At 35.3% G+C, this 13,157-nt stretch overlaps 2 protein-coding genes across 2 annotated transcripts; both read left to right on the top strand.

Moving 5' to 3' along the window:
• The first annotated feature begins 4,809 nt into the window (after positions 1-4,809).
• Positions 4,810-9,433, top strand: LOC116123760 (probable 2-carboxy-D-arabinitol-1-phosphatase). Its single transcript, XM_031409491.1, has 9 exons — positions 4,810-5,220; positions 5,840-5,945; positions 6,051-6,267; positions 6,380-6,498; positions 7,135-7,221; positions 8,233-8,286; positions 8,371-8,469; positions 8,630-8,737; positions 9,045-9,433. Exons 1-9 carry the CDS (start codon positions 4,868-4,870, stop codon positions 9,417-9,419), a joined length of 1,518 nt encoding a protein of 505 aa, XP_031265351.1. The 5' UTR covers positions 4,810-4,867; the 3' UTR covers positions 9,420-9,433.
• A 2,020-nt stretch (positions 9,434-11,453) lies between these two features.
• Positions 11,454-12,921, top strand: LOC116123761. The gene is made up of 2 exons (XM_031409492.1): positions 11,454-11,807; positions 12,568-12,921. Exons 1-2 carry the CDS (start codon positions 11,531-11,533, stop codon positions 12,597-12,599), a joined length of 309 nt encoding a protein of 102 aa, XP_031265352.1. The 5' UTR covers positions 11,454-11,530; the 3' UTR covers positions 12,600-12,921.
• Positions 12,922-13,157: the final 236 nt, after the last annotated feature.

Raw genomic sequence — 13,157 nt, 5'->3', positions numbered from 1 at the left:
TGCTTAAGATACTTAGCAATTCTATCATCTTTGATTCAGATTTGCCGAAAATGCTCCTCAAACTCATCAACTCGATAAGCTTTTGTTGTCATGTAGTATGTTTGAAAGAGACCAGCACACTTAAACTTTTGTTTTATGTTTTCGCCAAGGTGCCTTATACAGAATCCGTGATGTGCTTGAGGGTAAATAGTGGCAATCCCCTTCTTTATAAAGTTGTGTCTGTCAGATATTATACACAACTTGTCATTGTCAGGCACTATCATAAGTAATTGTTGGAAAAACCAATTCCACGACTTGTCATTCTCAGAGTCAACCACACACCATGCAACGGGATATGTGTAATTCTCGTTGTCTTGTGTAGTGGCCACCAATAATGTACCTCCATACTTTCCCGTAAAAAAAACCATCAATAGCCAGCATCTTTCTCATGTTTACAAAACCCCTTATAGCAGCACCGTAAGCAACAAGAAAATATTTAAACCTCATATTCTTGTCACACTTCAAAGCCGTCTTGCTGCATTAGTTTGTCAACTCAAGCATATAATGGTATGCTTTTAATATTGTGTACTCATGCTCTAGCGTGCCCTTCACAAAATCTTATGCATGTTGTCTCCTTTTCCAACATTTCCAGTAACTACCATCGCATCCCAACTCTAAGCACACAAGTCTCTGAATGTCCTTAGGAGATGGACATTTCCCTTCAACAAACTGACTTTTGATAAATTATCTAATAACATCAACGGAGGCTTATCGATGCTCACCTGAAATATGTCCCAACCCACATGTGTGCTCACGGGTATATGTGCTAACAATAAGTTTTTCGGACTCCGTCAACCTTCTATAATAAACCCACCACTTGCACTTTTGGTCATGAAATGCAATCGTCACTATCAATGAATTAGACTTTTTGGTGACAAACTCAAAATTACCTCTCACGACAACAAGTTTAAGCTTCCTCACCGCTTCCTCCTTGCTGTAAAATAAATAACCTACATGCATGTTTGATCCATCAATAAAAATATGAGATGACTCACTAATACCTGCAATTGCTGCCTTTGAACTTGTATAAACGACCATAGTGTTTTCTTCCTTACAAATTACATCTTCTGCATAATATTTATTTATAGGAATCTTTACATTTGCGGGAATAGGTATGGGGTCCTCCTCGTCCACATTTTCATTCTGTCCCACATGACCAACCTGTTCTATAGTGTCCTCCTCACCACCCAAATCTGCCTACTCTTGATTTTTCAACAAAAAAAATCAATACCCTTATAGTTAAAATTAAAACCAGCATTCTCCCCACCCAAATCACCGCTTACTCTTGAACCAACTTCTAAAGCTTTATCCACAATCAAAACCGTTAAAATCGGCCTCGAACCATTATCGCCCACATCAAACACAAATAACTTCACATCTTCATCAGATATTAATACAACATGGGGTATCTTAAAATTTGCAGGAGCTCTGTTTAAAACATACTTCACAACTATATCACTATGTAGCAACTCAACCCACCTCTTCTAATTGATTTTATCAATCAACTCATCAAAATTAACTTCTATACTCACATCAATTGCTTTAACTTGTTTGCTCTTCCCAATCCACTTCCAGCAACTTTCTTCCTCCACCTACTCACCAAAATATTCAACTCCCAAAACCATTTGTCCCATGTCTAATAATAGCCAAGTACTTATAATGCAAGAAAACAAAAATTATTAATCGATATATTAAGGGTTGACAGATTTTAAAAAGCATCTCCAAAGTTGCTTAAACGATGTGGTGTATCGCTTAGGCGATCTACCGTAACGCTTACTAGATCGCTTAAACGATCAAGTATATCGTTTAAGCAACTTGGTATAAATAAGTTTGATTACTTAAGCGATCTTATGCCATATACCTGATCACTTAAGTGATCTATGCCATATACCTGATCACTTAAGCGATTTGCTGCCATATACCAGACTTATAGCAGATCGCTTAAGCGATCTTCTGCCATATACCAGATCGCTTAAGCGATTTGCCATCTGCTAAATTATACCAAACATACCAAATCGCTTAAGCGATCTAATAGATCCTGAACACGTTTTTAATCATCTCCACCTACAATCGATGCTACCACCCCCAGCTACCCACAATGCAAGAAAATATTTAACAAAATTTACTCCTTTCAACTTGCATTACATCAAACACAACCCAACAACCTAAACAACTAAATCAAAATCGTAACCAAAACCTAATCCATCATTAAAATTTTGAAAATCGTAATTTAAAATGCAAAGAGGAGATACACATACCTGGACGAAATGTTAGGATGAAGAAAAGGCGGGTCTTTGGCAGAGAAGATGTTAATGGCGGAGGAAAAAGAAACTGTTAATGGCAAGGAAGAAGAAGATGCAGACGAAGCTTAAAAGAAACAACAACCAAGGTTTGTTTGCAAGAATTTCGGCTTTTTGGGGACATATTATAATTTTTAAAAGATTACACAATTTGAAAATGCATTTTTAGATTTTTAGGATAGGATAGTGGAATATGATAGGGTAATAATAGTGAACCAAAACGGCCCTACATAAGTTATGTATAATATACTATCATTTCCAATTTCAAAATGATTAAGGTGGCTTTCATTTATTGTTTTTTTACACTTTCGTTTTAAACAATAAGAGCGAGAATAAAAATAATAAGTTTGATTTTGTATTTCAATTTTTGAAATGCATTCATTTTCATTTTATAAAATACTATTTGAAAATGAGATTAACGAAAATGTGTCTTTCAATAGTTTCTTATGATAAATATGAAACACTATGGTCTAATAGAGAATATAAACATTGAAAACAATTTATGTTTTGTGTGTTTTCAACTTTTTTAGTTATTTATAAGGTTTTCTGTTTTCCATGTTTTGTTCTATATAAAGTACTAAATAGATTTACTTTTTATAGATATTTATACAGCAAACGACATGTTCCCACCCAAGGTTTAGCGATATCCAAGTTTCCACCCTTGGTTTCATAAATTTCAAATTCTCACCCTTAAATTAACATCCTTTGTGATTTCTTCTAGCATAGTATAGATAGTGTTATTACTAAACTACCCTTGAAAAATAAATTAGAAAATTAGTTTTTTAACTCCCATATTTTGGCTATTCCCAAAACCCTTTCCAGATTTTGGCCCACCCACCACCCCCACTGGGTGCAGAAGAAAGGCCGACAGACGACAAATGGTAAGTGTGGGAAGCTGATGTGGTGGTGGGTTTTGAAGAGGGGAAAAATTTGGCCCCCTGGGGGGGGGGGGGGGGGGTGTTGGGTTTGTTCGAAATGGAGGTGGTTGGGTGAATTTCTGATAAGTACAGTGACTGGAGATGGCTGCGAAGATGGAGGTTTGCGAAGTCGAAAATCACCGCCCAACAATCAAAAGGAGATGGGCAGGTTGGCTAGGGCAATTCGTTGAGCACCTGATATGCACCAACAAAAGATGAGCAAATGGTGGTGAATGGGTGGATTCTCTAGCCAAAAACAAGCACACAAACACACCAATTAAATAGCCAAACAAACCTAAATTTTCAATTGCATCATAAACTCCTCAATCAACATCTAATTCCAATAAACACGAACAAACCCTAGGGGGAGTGATGGACGACAAACGGTGAGCTGCAGTAGCCAGGAAGGTTAGGTGTTTTGTAGGAGGGGGGCTGAGGAGGGTTATTGTTGCTTAAAATGGCCGGAAATTGGCAAAAAACAGTTGCACGACATAAACTGTCATGGCCAGAGATAAACGAGTGATAAGGGAGATGGTGAAGGGTGAGGATGAGAGGGGTTTTTGTGACTAAAGGGTGGGGAAGCTGTACATGGTATTGAGAGTGATGAACGGCGTCAGAATCAAGCCAAACCGGCCTAATTCGGTGGCTGCAAAAGTGGAGGTAAGTTGTGGAGGGTGATGAATTCAGCCAAAAACCAGGGGCGGAAACATAATTATGTAGTAATTTTCATTTTATGTTTAGTGCAATGTAAAATAGCTATACCTTTTAATCATTATATTAAATAATTTCTATTAATTTAAGGATGAGAATATGAAATTTATGAAACTTGGGGTGGGAACTGTATTTCGCTAAACCTTGGGTCGAACATGTTCTTTACTCATATTTATATTATTTTTTAAAATTTTTAGACACATGTTAGCGTTTTATTGCATAAAATTATTTTAGTAAACTTTGTATTATTTTTATTTTTCTTATAATTTGTACAATTATTGATTTGCCTTTGTTTCCTGATAAATGTAACTGCAATTAATAAAAAGTGTCCCAAAACTGAGAAAAGTTATAATTTAATATTCTTAAATTGCACAGATTGAAATTTATATTTGTTTTGTATCTAAATCGAACAAAATTATTATTTAATGTTCCTAAATTGATCAAATTGAAATCTACATCCTTTTATAATTTCACAAAAAATTGTATTTAGATAATATTATATAAAATAAAGATAGATTGATAAATATTTTTTATTAATTTTTTTATAAACATGATATGATAGTTTATAATTAATTAACTTATATTTGGTCAGGTAAAATTTATTGTTGAACAAACCAAATTTATTACAACATATTTGTGAGATAAAAATAGTGGGAAATTGTCACATATTACCCGATCCCATAATAATACTTAAAAGTTGCATAAAATCATTACCACGTGTCAGTTATCCATTCTTCACACGCTCCGTATCTGATCGATTGAAACACTGGTAATTTGCAGCCATTCAAACCACGAAAAACAAAATCATAAAAATTTAGCAAATTAGCGCGAAACAGAACAACACAAAAAGCACACAAAATCAAACCGAGTAAACTGAAAATTAAAATTAAAACAATAAAAATGCTCTCATTTTCGGTTATGCCTTCTCTTGTCCATCACAACCGTTTCCTTATTCAAACTCCTTTCGCCGTCCGATTATCCTTGTCAAGCATCCCACAAGTCGAAGGTTCCAAGGCGTCGAAATCAATGGTTGCGAGAGAGTTAAGCTCGGAACTGTACGGTGCAGTTCCGTTTCCTCGGATTCGGGCGGCGAAGCGAGTGGTTTTAGTGAGGCATGGGCAGAGCACGTGGAACGAGGAAGGGAGAATTCAAGGGAGCTCCGATTTCTCCGTTTTGACCAAGAAAGGCGAGTCTCAGGCTGAGACCTCCAGACAGATGCTTATCGATGACTCATTCGATGTCTGTTTCTCCAGGTTTGGGTCTGTTGTCATTTTCTGTCGTGAAGATTGGAAGTGTTTTTGGAAACTGAATTTGACTTTAGCTTTTGCTTTTGAACTTGAGCTGTAGTCATTAAGAGTATGGCTAGTTTGGGAAATTTTACTGGCTAGTTTGGGAAATTTTACTGTACTACTGTGCAATTAAGTAGTTTAGTTTAGCTTTAATAAGCAAATCTGTTTTTTTTTTTAATGATATTAAGTAATCCCGACGCCAAATTGAGCTTCAAAATTATGAAAAGGCTATATACTTTACATTGTAATAGCATAAGTGTCTGTGAGTATAAAATGCTGTGAAAGGACACTAACTTCTGACATGAAACTTCAAAGTTTTAATGTCAAACTTGTAAAAGTAGGAGACTGATAAAACTTTAAGTTGTGTGTCTGTGAGTATGGATGGCGAAGAGTGCTGCAAAAGGACGGTAGTTTCTGACATGAACTTCAAAGTTTTATTGTCAAACTTGCAAAAATATGAGACTCATAAGACTTTACGAGTTTATCAATTAGTATCATTACTTAATCATGCTATAGTATGAGGTTTGAGTCCCGATATGGCTTTTTGCAATTACTTTCTGGAGTTAAGTATATTTTTTTTCAGTCCCTTGATTCGATCAAAGAGAACAGCTGAAATCATATGGGGCAATCGCGAGGAGGAGATTCTAACGGACAATGACTTGCGAGAAATCGACCTCTATTCATTTCAGGCAAGTTAGTATTGCAATAGTTTATAATTATTATTAATTATTATGACACACAAGAAAGCGAAGTAACGATTGTATCTGACTTTATTGGTATACTGTGGACTTTAGGGTCTTCTAAAGCATGAGGGAAAAGAAAAATTTGGTCCAGCTTTTCGTCAATGGCAAGTAGATGCCACTAATTTCAACATTGATGGCCACTATCCAGTTAGAGAGTTGTGGACACGAGCCAGAAGCTGTTGGAGTAAAATCCTAGCTCATGAAAGTCGCTCTGTTCTTGTGGTTGCTCACAATGCTGTTAATCAGGCGCTTGTTGCCACGGCAATTGGTACTATCTCTTTTTCTCTTTTGTCATTTATCTTCAAATGTGAAGATATAGATACTCATCCAGAATGCACTTTTCTTTCTGTCCCTACTTTAATTCTTCCCAATATAATCAGGATTAGGAACAGAGTATTTCAGAATTTTGCTTCAGAGCAATTGTGGTGTTAGTGTGTTGGATTTCACTCCACGAGCTGAGGGTGGTTCTCCACAGATTTGTCTCAATCGTCTAAATCAGGTAGATTACACGTTTGCTAACCAGAGTCAATAAATCCATGAATGCTGTAAAAAGATAAATCAATTGGTGAATCTTCTATAAGATATTTCTTGCTTCTGATAACTAATGAATGATTGATTAAAAGCACTGGAAATAAGGCTGCCTAGCATGTTCTAATTCGGTTGAACCTATAATGAGTATGTTGTTTGGCTGCTCATTATTTTGGATTTTTTGTTGCTTTAATGCAATTGAGATTGAGGTCACTCTCCCTCTTAAGCCAACTGATTTTTAGTCCATGTTTACTTGGAACGGTTGAATGGCTGTCATTTTAAATAAGTTAATGTAAAAGAAATATACTTGTTTCTTTACAAATTCTTCGGATCCTGTATTTTGAATGACTAATTTTAAAAGATACAATTTTCAAAGAGTTGCTATATCTTGAACTGCTGGAAGTTACCTAGTGATATGTCGTGATAAGTCCATAATATATGCATTGAGACCGGGGTTTCAGTTGTAATGACCTGAAATTTTTATTCTTTCAACATAGCAATTGGCATCTTCCATTGAGTTGTTCATGTGGTTTCACAAAGTTCTTTATAACGTAGGTTATGCAACAGGTTATGCTGTTCCTTAAACAGTATTGAAATATTGTTGCAGACTCCAAACTCACCTGTTGCCACTGGAAGTTCTGGAGGCAGAAAAGCCAGTAAGCGGATTGTACTTGTCTGTTACGGTTCCACACAGGTATAAAGCAGTAACTTGAAAATCTGTTATTTGCTTTTGCCGATAGTTTATTTGGTTTATTCTTTACTCCAATTATTTATCTGATGAACTGGTAACTGGACCAGCAAATAGTGTCAATAATTTACTTGTTTCTTTCATCTCCATTTGTACTTTGAAAAAGCTGTGATTAGTCTATCACTTCTGAGCTATTTGAAAGTAAAATATGAGGCTAGGAGGACGTAATGCATTTTTTAATGGTTATTATGTAATAAGGAAGTAAACTTTTCATGGTACATAGGCAGATATGCTGAACTGATTTCCCAAATTTTCTTGTGACTATATGTCTATAGCATAAATAATGTAAAATATAAAATGTTGAATCAGTTTGATTCTGAATGAATCTGAAGTTCCAATCCCTTTTTCTGGGAAGCATTGCAGATTTCGGTTGGGGAAAGTCGAGGGAATGATTGAGGAACATCTAACTAGCTGCATTGTTTCTGCTGAAAACCTGTGTTTGTTAGTATGACTACATTTGATATTTTGAATTCAATATATTAAAAAGAAAAAAAAAACGGAAAAAAGAAACTACAGACTAAATAATATTACAGAGTAATCTGTGATTTTGCGTGCTGGGCGTTTTACTGTAGCTATCTTCCCTTGAAAGGTCATGTTTGAATTTAACCAGCCTAAATTTCGAGTAGGGAAGGCCATCATATAGTGTTGATTTTCTTGTAGTAGAATTACAGCATTTATGCATAAAATGGCTGCTCTCAAGACCTGAATTTTATGGCAGCTTGAGACTTTTACCATCGCATCTGCTGTAGGACTAAAATAATACCATAAATTTGACTATGAAGAAAATTGGAACAGATTGTGATTAAAAATTCAACTTGCATTAAACTTTATCTTGGAGAATGGATATCTACTGAATTAGGACTGAACTGCTTCACTGTCTACTATTATGTTTCTATTGTGGTTTCATATCTTCTTTTATAAATGTCAGGGGCATTAAACTTCCTCATTGTTCCACAGGCCAGCTTTCCTTACTTTGCGGATCGGCCACTGAACATGCTTGGGATAATACAGGTACAGTACAGGATTGATATATTCTGCATAAGATTGTAAGGTCATAAAATCATATTTTGTAATTCTTCTGTGGATGCTCAACAGTCTCAGAAAACTGCAGAGCTGCTTCTTGATTTGAAAGTGAGCTCTATAGTCAGCAGCCCGAAGAACGCTTGTGTTGAGACAGCCAACACAATATCCAGAGTAAGCTCATTGTTAATGTTCTTTATTCGGTGGCTTCATGTTAGTACTCTCCTTGAATCTAATTCTTTGTTCTAGAGAGCTTTTAAGTTCCATTTTAATTTCAGGTGATTGTTTCTTTTTTCCTTTAATCTCTTGCAATTAACTTCTGGTATCATTGCAGGTCCAGGAAGCTGCAGATTGCTTGGGTGCTGATTGTGTGCCACGTTATGTAGATATGAAGCAACTGGATGACCTTGATATCGAAGACATTCTTCAGCAATCGAAGAAGGTGAGACATCTGAAAACGCCGTTTCAGTATTGAAAGATGAGGACTTTGTCATATGATTACATTTTTTCTTCCTCACCATGTTATCTCAAATCCTACATGAGTTATCGGGCCCAAATTATAAATGAAATGAACTGTATTATTGTCTTTCTGCCCTCCTCTTCCTTGCTTAACAATCACCTAAGTTTAACCTTATATGCGGAGTAGTAGAGCTCTGAAAATCAGCCATGGATTGTATCGTCTGTTATTAAGTGAGGCTAATAGAAAATTTTGCAAGAGTCTTTTTGATGTTTTATCTGCTTTTCCACAGGATGCAGTAGAGTTTCCTTCTTTTCAACCTGGTTGGTTAAAAGAATTTGAGGAAGAAGTGGTGGTAAAATTATGGAGTCAGTCTGGGAAAGCATGGGAATCACTGTTGAGTGAACTATCTGATGAATCCGAGCCACAAAAAACTGTAGTTGCAGTCGGTCATCCTGCAGTTCACATATCATTAATGGGGCACTGCCTAAATCTGACAAAAGAATGGATGGGATCGTTTCATCTTGATGCAGGTAGCATCAGTGTTGTCGACTTCCCTGATGGACCGACTGGAAGAGGAGTTATCCGATGCATAAACTACACTGCCCATTTGGGCAGATGGTCAATTCCCATTACAAGATCAACTGTGGACGATAAAGAGTTTTAACCGGAATATGTATAATTCTAAAGTTTTCGGATAATGGTACTTTACCATGCCAATTGGAAGACGGACAGTGATCTTCAAGTGTATCTAAAAACGAAATGTGCAGTATAAATGTAATTGATAACGTCATTGTTGACTGTGGTGGGGTAGTCATTAAATGCAGTAATTCCCAGATTTTCTTTCTGGGGATAAGAGGAAGGCTTACCACTTTACTAGCAAATTATATGCATGTATCTAGCTGAGTATAGAAATATGGTTAAAGTATAGGCCATCTTAATCTGTTAAAACCAATCAAATTATATGCAGTAGTTCTCATGCAATGAGTCCCTCGTATTCTTGCTTTTCATCTTTTTTTAATTATTATTTTTTATATGAAACCACTAATCTTTTCCCTTGGTAAGATCTCTTTCTATTTGCTTTTCAAGAAACAAAAATCCAGTTTTTCAAAGTACATCCACACTAAAAAAATTTTTATGTCAAAAATTTCACATTATATACTGAGAGAATATTGTAGAATACCTTTAAGGGTGTGTTTGGTTTAATGAATGTATTACTGGTAATCTTTAGGAAATGTGTTTGATTAGTTAGAATAAATTAGTGAGTATGTTTTATTAATATGTTTGGTTGGAAGGAATAAATTGGTGGATATATTATTTAAATTACTAAATTGTCTTCTAATTAAATATTATTATTATATTATTTTTTAATATTGATTATTATTTGGATTAATAACCCCCCTATATTTTAAAACTTAGCAAAAACAACCACATAATAAAAGTTTGGAAAATCAACAAAGCAACCCCACAACCTAGCCACTGCCGGCCACCGACAACCTAACGATGCGCAAAAGGCAGGAAATGGCCTCCGTGCGCCTTATAGCCATTTCTGGCCAGAGATCTTGGCAGAAATGCCTAGATCGACGCACGACGGCCATTTTCGGCCTTTCATGCACCTTCCCGATGGCGGTGGCGGCTAGCCAGGGCAGTGGTTTCCGGCGATAGGTAGGTGGGGTGGTGGCTTGGGTGAGCTGCAATTTGTTTTGAATTCAAGGATAAGTTTGTCAAAAAAGTTAATTAATTGAGGTGAAATAGTAAAAAATAATATTCGTGTAAATAAATTTAAAAATAAGGGCATTATTGTTCTAAAAATTTATTAAAAAATGATAGAATTGTAACAAAAAAAAGATTACCTGGTAATCTTACAATACCTAAGAAAATAGAGGTAATCAGATTACCAATAGTAACCACTATTGGTATTTGAAGATTATCGGAATCTTATATTACTTAACAACCAAACGTGGTAATCAAGTAATATAAGATGACATAACCCCAGTAATCCCATATTACCCCCAACCAAGCGCCCCCTTAAAGTTATCCGAATTTACTTCCGACGGCAATTTTTGCACTTTTTATCAAATAAGCCTTCAAAGTTTGAAAAATAAATTACTCATACCCCCTTTGCGTTATCAAATAGACTTTCAAAGTTTAGGTTTACAAAATACTATCTTATAAAATTAAATTTACCACTTTAATAAAAAATTTGTGATGTAAAGAAGTAGGACTCTTTAAAAAACTGTTATTTTATTTGTGTATTAAGTAGTTTATAGTTTTTTTTCTTTTAAAATCCTTGATGGTAATTTAGACTTTACACTAAAAAGTATCGTATCCATTAACAGAACACAATAACTTTTTGTTTGTTTGAGGGACAATTTTGCTATGAAAAATCACTGTGTCTTGAATTGTTATTAAAGGTCTAATCCAGAGATGTCTTGAATATTTACTTCCAAATAATAATATATCATAGTTAGGGCAAATAGGTATTCATGATACAGTTTTCAAACTTTGAAGCTCTATATAATGAATGCAAAAGTTGTCGTAATGATAAATTCGGAAATCTAAAGAATAGTCTATAATAATTTTCACTCGTGTACAAGCTCATTTGACTCACAGGCCTACGGTTAATCCAGCCCAATTTACAACCAGTCTTGGGCCTATGTAGTCCTTTAATGGTCCGGGTCGGTTCAGCTTCGCCTGTTGGACACATCTAGCACGGGCACAGCAATCAAATGTAGCGGCATTTTGGGAGGTTTTAGAAAGGTTTTGGGTTAAACAAAAATGTCAGCAGTTACAGTTGCTGGAAGATCCACATCAATTTTTGCTCGCACAATATTGAGATCAACACCATCAAGAACAAGACTCTCTCAAGTTTCAGTCTCAAATGGTTTCGTTCCCTCCAATTTCAGTCTCCGTTCACAGAGCCGAATTATCCCAACGCCTTCTCCTTGTAGGTTGTTGCGACGAGAATTGAGCTCACTTGTTCCCCTCCACAGCGCCATTTCAGCTGCCTGTCTTGTCTCCAAGCTTCCCAGTGAAGCCAGCGCTTCAATCCAAGGTTCTCTCTTAGATTTATAGATTTGATAGATTTTTTTTTTAGTTGCCATGAGGTTTGAACTTTTTATAATTTAATCCGTCTGGTTTGGAAAATAGCCAGAAATTTCTCAGTTCATTGCATTTATATGTGACCTTATAGGGAATTATCGGAGGACGATTTTAGGAAAGGTTTATGTTGATATTCATAAACATTTTTGAAAATTTTTTAGACCTGTGAAGTCTACATGTATTATAGCTGTACTTCATGAGATTTTATTGTAAATTAAAAGAAAAAAAATGATAATAATTACGGATAGTTGTTATATTCTGTATGTAATTTCTTGTTCTGACCATTGGGTAGATCTAAGTAGCTTTCTGTCTTCTGCGCATGATTAAATGCAATTCAGGTCGCTTAGCAGTTGAAACTAAATGATTATGGACTAAAAAGAGTTTTTTGCAATTAGTATGACACAATTTAATGTCTACAAGCTTTAAATAAGTGACTTTAAATTGCATTGAACATAATTAAGTTGCGTTTCAAGTTTCAACGGTTCAGAGCTGAAGTTTTTGATTTGTTAAATCTAGTTTGGTTTTAATATCTGGGAATATAATGTATGACTTAGTGGTGTAAAGTTAAGTTTTAAAATGAAAAAGGGGCTATTCGCTTTATATGTTGTGTTCTTTTTCTGGTTTTCATATTAGTTCACAAATTTTCTTTTTTGTTACTGGGAGAAATGTGTTAATAATACTGATTAATTTCTTTTTCCTTTGCTTAATGACAGGCAGATTTGCGAATTACCTCAGTCCCATCTAGGATCAAGTGCTTGCAAAGATCAAAACTCTTCCTCCTTTCAATTTTGTAATGCTGTTTACTTCTTTTCTGAAATTGAAATTCAGGCTTTCCGATGTCAATTGCTGACCAATGTTTGTTTACTCATCATTAATTTAGGTGGAAGTCTTGAGTTACTTCAGTTCTTCTACTTGCTATGTGATCAATTGATTTGACTCTGATGATAAAATAATGTCTTCATAATTTTTCAATAATATCATTTGTATCATTGGAGATTAGATTTCTGACAATACTAATGGTTCGATGTCCTGTGGTTATGATGGTGATGGTTGTATCATATTAGTGCGTAAATAAATGGAGTATGTGTCTGATGTTATTTTAGTTTCAGTATTGGAAACCCATTGGTATATTATAGAACCATTTCTGGGAAATAGTTTTAGAAACCTGGTTTCACACTCATGTTTCATAATTTGTGGCTACTAAATGTTGACTAATCTTGGATTTGGAACATCCCCAACTTTAGCTAAGGTAAGCTGTTAATTGTACTTGAGTTTAACAAGTTTGGCCCTTTGAAGTTCACAC

Source organism: Pistacia vera, unplaced genomic scaffold (genome assembly GCF_008641045.1).
Source record: "Pistacia vera cultivar Batoury unplaced genomic scaffold, PisVer_v2 Contig1441, whole genome shotgun sequence".
NCBI classification, from domain to species: Eukaryota; Viridiplantae; Streptophyta; class Magnoliopsida; order Sapindales; family Anacardiaceae; genus Pistacia; species Pistacia vera.
This window is presented reverse-complemented; position numbering and strand designations above follow the sequence as displayed.

Bases quoted from the DNA above. Each gene is read 5' to 3' on its own strand.
- LOC116123760 (XM_031409491.1), top strand. From the start codon at position 4,868: ATGCTCTCATTTTCGGTTATGCCTTCTCTTGTCCATCACAACCGTTTC. The intron at 5,221-5,839 runs GTTTGGGTCTGT...ATTTTTTTTCAG, and splicing joins TTCGATGTCTGTTTCTCCAG to TCCCTTGATTCGATCAAAGA. The intron at 8,738-9,044 runs GTGAGACATCTG...GCTTTTCCACAG, and splicing joins TTCTTCAGCAATCGAAGAAG to GATGCAGTAGAGTTTCCTTC.
- LOC116123761 (XM_031409492.1), top strand. From the start codon at position 11,531: ATGTCAGCAGTTACAGTTGCTGGAAGATCCACATCAATTTTTGCTCGC. The intron at 11,808-12,567 runs GTTCTCTCTTAG...GCTTAATGACAG, and splicing joins AGCCAGCGCTTCAATCCAAG to GCAGATTTGCGAATTACCTC.